At 44.6% G+C, this 12,213-nt stretch overlaps 1 protein-coding gene across 1 annotated transcript in view; it reads right to left on the bottom strand.

The window, feature by feature from the left end:
* Window positions 1-12,205, bottom strand: part of CSUI_003654 (phosphatidylinositol transfer protein) — a 15,057-nt gene extending 2,852 nt beyond the window's left edge. The window contains exons 1-12 of the mRNA XM_068063850.1: window positions 12,046-12,205; window positions 11,237-11,374; window positions 9,711-10,287; window positions 8,440-9,009; window positions 7,520-7,771; window positions 4,964-6,753; window positions 4,203-4,594; window positions 3,464-3,627; window positions 2,605-2,802; window positions 2,019-2,209; window positions 1,011-1,196; window positions 232-419 (exon numbers count right to left, since the gene is read on the bottom strand). Coding sequence (XP_067924162.1) covers window positions 232-419; window positions 1,011-1,196; window positions 2,019-2,209; window positions 2,605-2,802; window positions 3,464-3,627; window positions 4,203-4,594; window positions 4,964-6,753; window positions 7,520-7,771; window positions 8,440-9,009; window positions 9,711-10,287; window positions 11,237-11,374; window positions 12,046-12,150 — 4,751 coding nt within the window. The 5' untranslated portion in view covers window positions 12,151-12,205. The remainder of the gene's footprint in view (window positions 1-231; window positions 420-1,010; window positions 1,197-2,018; window positions 2,210-2,604; window positions 2,803-3,463; window positions 3,628-4,202; window positions 4,595-4,963; window positions 6,754-7,519; window positions 7,772-8,439; window positions 9,010-9,710; window positions 10,288-11,236; window positions 11,375-12,045) is intronic.
* Between the last annotated feature and the right edge of the window lie 8 nt (window positions 12,206-12,213).

Genomic DNA, 12,213 nt, shown 5'->3' with positions numbered 1-12,213 from the left:
CATACCTCAAACACATACATCTCGATACCTATGAAGAGATGCATACCTGTACTACTACTGATATATATCCATAGCCACATACATCCATATGACCACCCGTGGAGAATGAAGAGAAACACCTGTCTATGGAGAGATGCTCTTAGTACTTCTACTCCAACAGACTTTGACTTTCTTGGTATGCTTGAACTTGAAGAAAAAGAAGAAGAAAAGAGAAGGCAACTTCTGACTTACCATTTTCCGTCGAAGAGAACTTCGTCAATCCATGAGCCTGTGAGAATACTTCTCACCTCTCCGGTAACATCATCCTTGATCTCTCCGTAGAGACTATCGCTCATGGCTCCTTTTCTGGACCCCTCTAGAGATGCCAACGAAGAAAAATTCTTCTCTTCGGCCCCTCTACTCCCCAGGCTTTCTCCAAACTGAAGAGAAGAAGAAGACATTCAAGGAGATAGGATGACGACAAGAATCCAAAAAGAATAGAAGGAAGACGGGAGGTGGGATGGGGTGGGGGCGAGTTGATGCTGTGTCTTTGTCAAGAGAATACACACTGACTGTGATATATGCACCTATACATAATCTGGAAGATAGAGATGAAAAATCAAGGGATAGATCGATGGACAGAAAAGCAGATGAATGGGGGGGGGCGACGACCTCAAGAGACTTCTGTCATGTCCCTACTAGATCTCTCTATGACATCCACAGTGGCTGGAATGAGACCGCTCGTTCCTCTATAAGAAAGACTGGCTTCAATCTCTTTTTCTTTGCCTCTCTGGGATGGTTCTTTTCGCCATTTTGACTGCTTGAAAAGGAGAAATAGACGCCTATATGGAAATGTAACAAGACAGAACCCACACCTGAACCTACCACCTCTCCATAGTAATCATACATAAACGCCATCTACCCATCTCCATAGAACCTTTCTCTCTATATATACATATGAATATGTTCACGGAGGTGCTGTGTTTCTTCTACTCCTCCTCTTCTTCCCAATTCTCCCTCTCTAGACAGACCTGTAGAAGACACCGGAGATGATGTGAAGGATAGGAGAACTCCATGGAGCCACCCCATTCGAAGATTCTCTTTCCCCACATAAATCCAGTCAACTTCGCAAGAGGTTGAGTAAAGCTGATCTTCGAGCCATCTGCAAAGGCGACCGTCAGGCGGCCTTCTTGCTGTAAGATGCCGTAGTTGATACCCTATAAACAACACAAAGACAAGCGAGTCAAGTCTTCTCTACCTACCAAGTGAAGAGACGGATCATGTGTATATGTCTGTCCATAGGCCGATCAAGGATAGATACTCGGACACATCAAGAAACGTGTAGATAATGATAGATATCTACATGCATATGGATTCATTGGTACATAGACTACAGGAGAAGAGAGAAGATGGAGACTATTCTTTACAGTGTGACGTTGCATGCATATGGGGGTGAGAGACGGATAGAAAGAAAGAAAGAAGGAAAGAGAGATCAAACGCTTCATAACGATGTGAAGAGAAGGAAAGAGAAAGAAGAAACGGTTCTTTACACTTGGTCTTATTTTCGCTAGTATCTATTTTGAACTCCGTTGAAGTTAGGGGGATAGACACAACGTGGAATGTCGACTTCCTTAATGAATTTCTCCACACAACTCTTCTCTCAGCTTGTCTAAGAAGCTCTTCTTCTCAGCCTTCAACGACTTCACCCCTGCTCGCGCAGTATACAAATACATATGTATATAGACATATACATACATCCATGCATACAGAGGTCTATTAGCATGGGTACTTGATATGTCCTTCTCATCTCAGCCAGTACTCGTGCAGTAGTATATTTATGTATGTATATCCATAGCTATCGGATGTATATGAATGACTAATTCGCATCTGCCGAGAAGATATGGAGCGAGGTATTTCTATTGTCTCTTCGCTAGTGAAACATAATCCGACTCCGCTATGTTCTCCGGTGTATATACACCTCCATATGGCCGCGATATGTCTATGTGCGCTTTTCGGATCCTCGGTGAAGACCATCATACCTTCAGCTCAGCTTTGAATGTGTAACTTCCCCAGAAAGAAAAAAGTTTATCTTTCTTTCGAGCAAGAAACTGAGTGGTTGGATAAGGATGCTGTTGAGTCTGCTCTAGGAAAATTCCTAGATCGTCTTCAATCCACCTGCCTTGATACGTCTCTCCTAGGAACGGCAGACAGGGAAGACGATAGAAACACCCTGCAACAAGCAAGAGAAGACAGACAAATGAAAATAGATGTGTTGACACCCTACCACCTTCACTTGCTACCTCCCTGCTGTAGAGGCAACTGTATCGATGAATATGTACATATGGATATGTATGTACCTATGTATCTGTATGTATGTATGTATATGTATATGGATGAATACGTACGTATGAATATGTATGTACGTACCGACCTTCTATATCTACCTCGCTGATACCCAGAGTACCTGCCGATATATAAACACATGTATGAATATATAGACGTGTACATACATATGTATTCATATCTATCTATATCTCTACAGAGACTACCAGACGTTCAGATGCGAAGTGAGAGTGAAGACAAATCCCGCGTGGAATTTTCGGAGGATGGGGGGAAAATCTTTACCTGAATGGAGAGCGGAGATGGAGAAGAGAATGACCCACTTGAATCTTTCAAGAGGATTATCTTCCTTCAAGGCTGCGCAGGAGAGATACTTGGGTGCATACCCCCAGGCCTCCGCTAGTTTATGCAGTAAAGACCGAGGCTCAAAGAAGAGATGAAGAGGAAGATAAGCCAAGGGGATCCTCCCTCGAATCTCCCCATCTAACACACAACGGCCAGTCACACCACCGAAAGAAAGAAGATACGCACGCATATGTATGTAGATGTACGTCTCATATCACTTCTTATGTATCTATGTATATATCTCTCCAAGCAAACAAGGAGAGAAAGAAAAGAGCGTCTAAATCTTAGGCTTTAACCCCGAGTGGTCTAAATCCTCTTGAGAAGACCGACACACGTAAGGACAGCGTGATGTGTAGGCTCCATACATAGCCGCAGGTACTATATGTTTCTATAGATGAGTAAGCTTCTTCTTCTTCTTCATTCACGAGGAATGCTTTACATAGAAAAGATGTTCTTTCTCTCCTTCATCTCTTTCTTTCCATCTATGAGAAGCTCTTAACTCATATATCCAAGATGACCGTGTTCGCATCTTCATTGGCCACCACCCCCTATAACCACCCCCTTCACAACAGGCCCAGAAAGTCTTGTCTCTCTTCTCCTCCTTTCCACGCGTGCTACTCACGCCATACATAGAGAAAGTCTTCTTTAGCCCTCTAGATACCCAGAGCTCTCCACCATCATATGCAGAAGGTGTTTCACGACGGAGAGAGGTAGAGAGACAGACAGACAGACAACGAGGGAGAGAAAATACAGAAACACAGGGAGAGAGAGAGGTGGGGAGACAGACAGAGATCCATACCTCTACAGAGAAGATCAAAGAGGAATCTTCTTTGAGTGTCGACAGCCCCCGCTCCGTCAGCTATCCACACCAAGCCTCCAGCATTACAGGCACCTCCATCCTCGTAGTCTCTATCACACCTTAGACGTCTAAATCCTTTCAGAGTATTCACGGACTTCACTCTCCTAGACAGAAAGCAACAAAGAGAAGGAAAGATCGAGCAGCATAGGAATGAAAACTCCTTCTTTTTCTCTATCTTTGTGTCGGTTGAAATGTATCGAAGAGATGAGGAGAGCGAGGGAGGGCACAAGAAGAAGAAGAGAAACAAGCGAGGCCTCCGCTCCATCACATGATGGGCGTGCACTTCTTTCCGCGAGACAAAGAAGACGTGAAAGCTCTTGATACGAAGAGGAGGCGTGAAGAATCCATGACGGTAGGATCGCTCGATGTAGGCTAGAAAAGAAGAAGAACATGAAAAGAAGAGAGAGAGGAAAACAAGAAGCAAGCTTGAAGAGCACTCTCCTTCTCATAACTTCTCACCATTCTGACAACAGGGGATAAGAATGCAAAGAAAAAGAAGCAGACTGCCTCCAAGAATCTCCCTTTCTCAAACGGGATTTCTCTCGTCATTTTTTCTTCTTTTTCTTCTTCTCGAATGCTCACATCCCCCCCCTTCCCTCTCTCATTCCTTCTTAAGTCGGTCTTATGTCTAGTTCTCCCTCTCTCTGCTACTCTCCATCCGTATCACCTCTTTTCTCACCTGGTGCTCTTCTTCTTTCCAAACGTCTCTTCCTCTGTCTTACACTTCGAATCTCCTTCTTCACCTCTTCGGCCTATATTCGAAGAAGGATGGAAAGTCGTTGGCTCACCAGCACTGTTTTTGTGTGGACCAGAAGACGGCTTCGAGACCTCGCACGAAACGCCCAGATCTTCCTTTCCGACTTTCTCTACGCTTTTTCTTTGAGATGAAGAAGACGCGCAAGTGTTTCTTTCCAGAAGAGTCAAGGGAGGAGAAGAAGAACAAGATGACGGCATGCCATCGTGGTGGTCTTTATCTTCTTCATTCTCTTCTTCATCTTCGCTTTCGTCTTCTTCTTCTTCTTCCTCTTCGTCTATGTAACTTGGCGGCAAGATCTGGACAGAAGGAACACCCTGTTAAGAGAGAAAGGAAAATGAAAGAAGAGAAGACAGAGTACAGATACTACTGTACCGGGATCTCCTTGTAAAGAGATAGAGTGATAGGTCAATACATAGGCGCTGACAGATGTATAGATAGATAGATACATAGTCTTGCTTTCTCTACTGTAACATCGGTATACATATATATGTATATATACGCGGACGCATAGACAGAGGAAGATAGACGATGACGGGGGGTGACGAAGAGAGATAATCTATGGCAAGAATGCAAGAATTTTTCTTCACAGTCATATCACCGCTAGTGATTCTCCTTGTATATGACCGACAAACATGACAGCCTGCCCTTCTTTTCCCCCTGTCAACCCACGTCCTTTTTCGTACATGTTCTTGCTTTCTCCTATCAGAAGAGAAGACCTCTGCTCCTCCTGCGGCTGAAGAAGAAGAAGAAGTAGCTTTCCTTGACTCGACTTCAAGCTTTAATCCCCTGAGAATGGTATGAGCTCGAAGTAAAGCCAATCTTTCACGTAGCCATCTAGGCATCTCTCCACCCCATTCAATCGCCGATACAAAAGTCACCAAGCATAATCCGCTTCCTCCTTCACTACCGCCTTCTCTATCCCCCGACACCTCCCCCGCTGGATAAGAGGCATACGGATAAAAAGTAGAAGAAGAAGACTGCTGCTGCTCTTCTCCTCCTCCTTCTCTTCCCCTTCCTCCTATTCCTGCTGTCGTATTTCTCTGAGAATCGAAACCTCTGTCTTCTCTTTGCGACAACGTCCCAAGTCCTCCGCTTGGGCTTTCTCCCCTCTCGCGAGAAGATACACCTTCTCCCTCGGCCCGCCCCCCCGTAGAAGAGGCCAATCCACTTGAATGAGAGAAAGAAGAAGAAGAAGTTGACATGTGTGGTGGCTCATCTCCTCCTTCTCTCTGTCCTTTCCCAGGTGTGTAGCAGTAGCCTGGTTTAGGCCACGGTGCGGGAGGAGGAGGAGGAGGGTGCGAGAGAATAAGAAGAGGTGTAACGACAAAGGCTTCGAATCCTTCTACTACAACGAAGTCTTCGAGGTCTCTTTGGCATTTTTTATCTTCTTCATCTTTCTTTCTGTCTCTTTCTTTGCTCTCTCCTCCTTCACTGGATGGTCTCTTTCTGCATGCTGAAGTGAAGAAAGAGAAGGAGAAGAAAGAATGGAGAAAAGAACGACGATGAGAGGAGACAAAGAAACGAAGTTGACGATAAACATGAAGAAACAGCTTCAATAAAGAGATCCTTCTTTCACATGAAGATGAGAGAAAGAAGGAAGATGAGGCAGGCTCTCTCATGTCTCTCTCCTTCTCATTCTTCTTCTTTATATTCTCATCTTCTATCCCTTCTATTTTCTTTCTCTCTTCTCCATCTGTCCCACCTTGCTCCTCTTCCTTTCCCCCATCTCGGCTCGGCGTCTTCTTGTTCTTCATCTGGATTTTTCTTCTATCCACGTGATCTTCTTCTCCTCTCTGCTGCTGCTGGTGGTATGGTCGCCTTTCTCTTTCAGGAGAAGGAAATAAGAAAGGGAGAGAAGAAGAGAAAGAAAGACGAGGATAAGAATGAAGAATGACCGTGTAACTTCCATCTTGAGTCCTCCCCCACCATCGATGCCAAGCGAAAAGTCTTTCACGTAGAAGAATAGGAAGAATAGGCCCGAGAATGGAGATAAGAAGAGATGATATAACACCATAGATATCGCCTTTCTTCCAAGACTCTCCTAAAGAAATCTTATTGTTCATTCCCACCCCATTCATTCGACTAAATGCACCCCCCCCACCCCCACTTCCTCCTCCTCCTCCTGCTGCACTTGCGATCCCCCCTAAGCAGCCACGTGACGGAAGCTTTGCAGACGTCATCTGCTCGCCTACAGGACGAACGTTACTATTCTTCCCGGAGCCTTCTTCGCATGCGGCTTTTGGGCTAGGGTGGAGAGGGGGAGGAGGAGGAGAAGAGGAAGACGAACTGAAGGCGGCGGCGAGAGCTTCCGTTGTGGTTTCAGGAGAGGATGAAAGAAGAAGAGAAGGAGAGAAGGAGAGGAAAATAAAGTCAGAATGAAGAGAGAATGAAGACGACCAATCACTCCAAGATGAAGACGAAGAAGGAAGGACACAAGGTGAAGATTTCGTGCGGTGGCTAAACATCCAGTGACCTGAAAGAAAGAGAAGGAGGAGAGAAGAGTCAAGAGGGAGGAAAGAGAAGAGGGGAGAACGTTGAATCTATTCGAGATGTTACATGCGAGGATACATCAGAAAGCCCATGAAAGAAACATAGAAAGACACGAGGAAAGACAGAAGGGGAGGAAGAAAGCGAACTAAGTAAGTAGAAAAGACGGACAGCGACAGAAAGAAAAGATTTCAAAGAAAGAAGAAAGATAGAAAGACACAAGAGATTCTCAGAGAAGAGAAGGTGAGAATCTCGTCATTGTCTTCTGTTGGATACAACAACAAAACAGGAGAGAAAGAGGATGAGTGGGAGAAAGGAGAGGAATGAAGACACTTTTTCGTGGGGAAGACATATAAGTCAATCAGATGAACTATGTCCCCTTACACCTGAACCATACACCTTAATTAGAGAGATTCTCAACAAGGCGAGTCAGCGGGTGTACATCTATACCTAGCATCTATGTAGACATAGATATGTATAGAGAGAGCGATTTCATAGGCTGCTGCTTTTATGCTCCGTAGATGCGATAGTGTTATATGACTGAAGCATCACTTAGCATACATGGATCTTCACCTCTACACTGTCGATCGATACTCCTCTCTCTACCCCCTCTGATCCCTCGCTAACCTTCTTTCTTTTTCTCTCTATCGTCTATGTATACCTACAACATAGATGGATCTCTAGATCGAATGATAGCGTGAATGATGTATCTCCGTCTTTGCGTGTTTTCACGTCTCTCTTCTCTCTCTTACCAACACGCTCAGGATCCATGAGAAGAAGAAAGACATCTTCAGCAGAGGCATGAACGATGCAGTTCGCCTTGAGAACCAAATCTCTTCCTTCTCCAGAGAGACAGGGAGGAGGGGGGGGAGAAGAAGAGGAAGAAGAAGAAGAAGCCACACCAGTCGGGGTGGCTCCCCCTTCTCCTCTTCTTTCTTCAGGCTTCTTAGAGGGACAACGACGAGCACGTCGAGATTGAGAGAAAACTTCACAAGCCTTACGGCCTGCAAAACAAAAGCCACCGAAAAAAGGAAACCCATAATACACCAACATATACATATACATATATGCATATACTTAGAAGATAGTTATATACATACATACAGTTAGAACTGAGAAACCTCGAGCACTCCATTCACGCTTCTACATAAGAGACAGACAGAGAGGTATATGCGACGATTACTGTATAGATACATGCTCGTGAGATCTATGCACACATAAGTAGGAATCACATACAGAGAGGTCGGTCTAGAGATGCTGATCTGAACCACCTTCATAAAGACATGCGGCAGATGCATTTCTCTCTAAGGAGATGAATTTACATGGGACTGAGAATCTCCATGGAGATCTCCACGCATACACCCTGCCTATCCGCACCCCCGTACATCTATATGCATCTGTACATAGACAGATACAAGAATATACACGATCTATAGAGACACCCATACAACCTGAGCGATCCCCCTCACGACCTATCTCCACATGTCTTCTTCCTTTCTCTTCTCCTACCTGTATGTCTACATGCATATCAAAACATAGATGTCTTACACATCCACCTACTACGCCTTTGACTTCGAAGTGCAAAGAAGACGAGAGAAAGAGAGAGGGGAGAGTACATCTAGGGCGCAAGGGGAGAAGAGAAGAGAGAACAACCTCTTCGATGCGACCTTACCTTGAGTGGAGAAGAGTGATGAACTCGAGAGCATTTTAACTCCAAGAAGAAGAGGCAAAACCACCCATAGAAGAAACCGAAGAAATAAGACCAACATGCCTTTAAATCCCTCCACGCAAAACTCCGAGACGAAAAGAGAGAAAGAAGAAGGAGACACCCCCCCCCCTGTCCCTGTCATGTCCTTCTTCTCACTCCACCCGTTCTCTACACCTGTATGGTCACTCCTACCTAGATGGTTGAAGACAGGTAAAAGAGAGGAAGTCGATAATGAAGAAGAAGTTACCGCCGAGCTGCTCTCTCCCTCGGTGAGAAGAGACAGAAGAGACGAGACAGGGGAGAAGGCGACAGGGAGATCGTTCTGAAGTGACGGCGAAGAGGAAAAGAAGAAGAAGAAGCTAGAAGGAGAAAAGGTAAGAGACGGGAGAGAGGAGAAGAAAGGGAGAAGATGAAGAAGAAGAGAAGAAAAGAGAGACGAAGAAAACTCAGCTGTTTGAATACAGAAATGAATGAACTGATACCATGCAAAGAGAGGGAGAAAAAGAGAGATAAAGAAGGCAAGAATCCGCATGCCTGGTAAACACAAGCAGAAGAACAGCAACCAAACCGAAAACAAGACAGAAGGGAAACGCGAATCTATCCATCTTATAAAGGAAGAAAGCAGAAGCTTCTTCACCCCTCAACGCGCCATAGACAAGTCATACGCACATACAGGCTTCACGCATGCAAATACAGAGTCGCACCCCAGAACAAGAGACCTGCTCCATCCCGTTCTCAAGTGTCGTTCACCCCCCCCTTTCTTCTATGTATGACAAATGAGACATACCATTCAAATCAAACAACCACTTAACTTTCTATCTATCGACCTTTATTGGACCTGTCTTCAAACCATCTAGCTATCTAGCTATCTTTGATCTATGTGTCTCTAGTCTATCTCTCTGAATGTGTTCATCCTATATACCTATCCATCTTTCTTGGATCTGTCCTACCTGCCTTTCTTGGATCTGTCTATCCATCTATCTATCTCTGATTTATGTTTACTGTATTTACGGATGACGTGACACCTCTCCTGTTTCTCACTTCCATTCGATCCAATCCGCCATAGCACGACTGGACAAGCTAAAGATGAGAGGCCCCCTCCATACATCTCGATACATCTATCGATACCTAACTGTATAGACAGATGTCTTGCGTCATCTGTAGTGCTAGATCCAGAGATATCTTTAGTTTGTTCAATCTCCTTTCATTCTCTCTTCAAGTCACTATCTAGCTACCTTTCTTCTTTCTCTCTTCTTCGAATCCTATCATCCTTCTCTCTCCGGGAACTTTTTCACGTCTTCTTCTACTTTCTTCCTCTTCTTCTCCTCGTCTTCGCAACCATGGGCACCATGAGGATTTGCTGCCCCCCCCCCATGAAGAAAAGACGTCTCTCTTTCTTAGTCGATTGAAGAGAGAAGAACACCACGAGGAGAAGGAGGAAGAAGACCCCAGAGGAGTGCTAACATTGCGGCTATCGTTATGTAGATTTGACTGAGGGAGAGAAGAAGAAGAAGATGGAGAGAGGGATGAACCGTCTTCTCTCCCAAGAAACGAAGAAGAAGAAGAACAGGATGAACAAGAGGGTGACGAAGATGAAGATGGAGAAGAAGATGCAGAAGAAGAAGAAGGACGTCTATATGAAGCGATAGAGGGAGTCTCATTAACAAGAATATGAACGGTTTTGGGTGGTGGGAGAGAGATCCAGAGAGAAGCATCCTTCACGCAGACTCGGGTGTCCACTTCACATCTTGCTAAAGAAAATCTTGGCCGACCTCGACTGGATAAAAGGTAACGTAACTCTCTTATACAATACTACAACACACACGCATACACATAGAGATACACCCATATACATCTGTACGCCCATCAAAGGCCATATGTGTACATCTAGCTATAGCTATGTATATAGATGTTCCTGCATGGAGATGTAACTACCTGTACAGACACACATATATGTGTATATAGATCTATCCGTATGCCTATGAAAGTGTGTACATCCATCTATATACACATAAGCACATGCACTTAGAGAGGAAAAGTAGCAGGACGTATGTGAGTAGCAAGAGTCCCATGCACAGACAAAAGAGCAAGAGTGAAGACTGCAGGCCTGAAACCCCAAGCACTCGAGTGAGGGGTCAGACGCCCACTACAGGAAAGATCGATTCACCCAACCATCTTTACAACTATCTGCTGTAGGTGTAAGAATCTTAAAGACTATTTATCTCCTTTTCATCCATCAGATGCAAATACGGCAAAAGAAGAGACACCTTGGACGTCTTTCCTCTAAATCTCACTCACTACTTCCCTTGATCTGAGAATGAGACACACATCCCTAAGACTTCCTTACATACACCTCGGCTTCAAGATCTCCATCTGTATGCACGTACATCTGTAGGAGGTCCCTACCCTACGTGGAATCTGTGGAAGTGTATATACAGACAAGTGCCAAACAGATCAGGGCATCAGGGTGTTGTTCCAGAACATCGATACACAGATGAACAGCCTCTTAGAAACTCGGCACCACTCCATGTAGAATGGGGTGAAAGAATCTTCCTAGATGAATACGTATAAGTCGTCTCTGCTGGAGGACGTCCCCCCCGACAGCGGACGGAAGATCTACAGGCACTAATCCCCACACTTACACTCTCCTAACGTATGTATGACTATGGATGAATATGTATAAGTATGTATGTGTATGAACGTGTATGTACGACTATGCATCACTATGTATGACTATGTGTATGTTCAGACGGAGTTTTACCTGTAGATCAGTGGTAACGTTGAGGGGATCTGTCACTCCTCCTTGCGAGGGTCCTGACGATGAAGAAGAGGAGGAGGGAGAAGAAGGAGCCTGTGAAAACTTGACAACTCCATACCCCCCTGGAAAGCTTTCGAATCTCTATAGACCAATCACACATACATAGACATACATTTGGAGACATCAAAGGAGAGATTCTATCCTTATGGGTCCTGCTAGACTCAATAGGGATGAGCGCATGCAAAAGTGTTAACTATCTATCCTCTGTCAGTTCAAGAACATGTGTAGCTGACTGTATAAAGAGAAAGACAGAAGGAAAGAAATAAGAAAAGAGACACCCCCCTCCAGCGAATTTGCAAAGTACCCTCCTCCCCTCTCCTATGCCATCCTTTCTGAGGTGTATTCACACTAGGGAACTGCTGACTGCCTGCCCCTAAATCTCTCTCTTTGTTTGTAGTCTCTCTACATATGTGATTGAGACCCACTTCACTCTTTCTCTAATTCCCTAGATATGTCTGTCGTGTATTTTACCCATCTCTCTCTCTCTCTCCGTATGTATATACCTATCAAGAAGTCTACAGTACCTCTACATGAAAATGTGTACGTAGAAAAGGATTCTTACTTCATATGTCTCCCCAGGACCTTCTGTCTCAAGTTTTTCGCATCTCTTCCCTACTTCTCATCCACCCTATGTCTCTCTCTACGTACGTATATTATCTCTATTTACCCTATATCCTCTATCCCACATATAAATATCTATATGAACTGTGAGTGACCTCTATATCCTCTACAATGAAGATTAGATATCTTACAAGAGCCTTCCCCCGTTGAAAGCAAGACGATGGATCGACTGTAACCCCCATTCGATTCCCTACTCCTACAACACCATCACATCCTTGGCTTTCCTTTTGTGCCATAAGCTCTTTAGTTTGAATATCCAAAGCTGCTCTCTTCTCTTCTTCTTCATCGATGCTAGGAAT

Source organism: Cystoisospora suis (genome assembly GCF_002600585.1).
Source record: "Cystoisospora suis strain Wien I chromosome Unknown contig_1653, whole genome shotgun sequence".
Classification (NCBI taxonomy): Eukaryota; Apicomplexa; class Conoidasida; order Eucoccidiorida; family Sarcocystidae; genus Cystoisospora; species Cystoisospora suis.
This window is presented reverse-complemented; position numbering and strand designations above follow the sequence as displayed.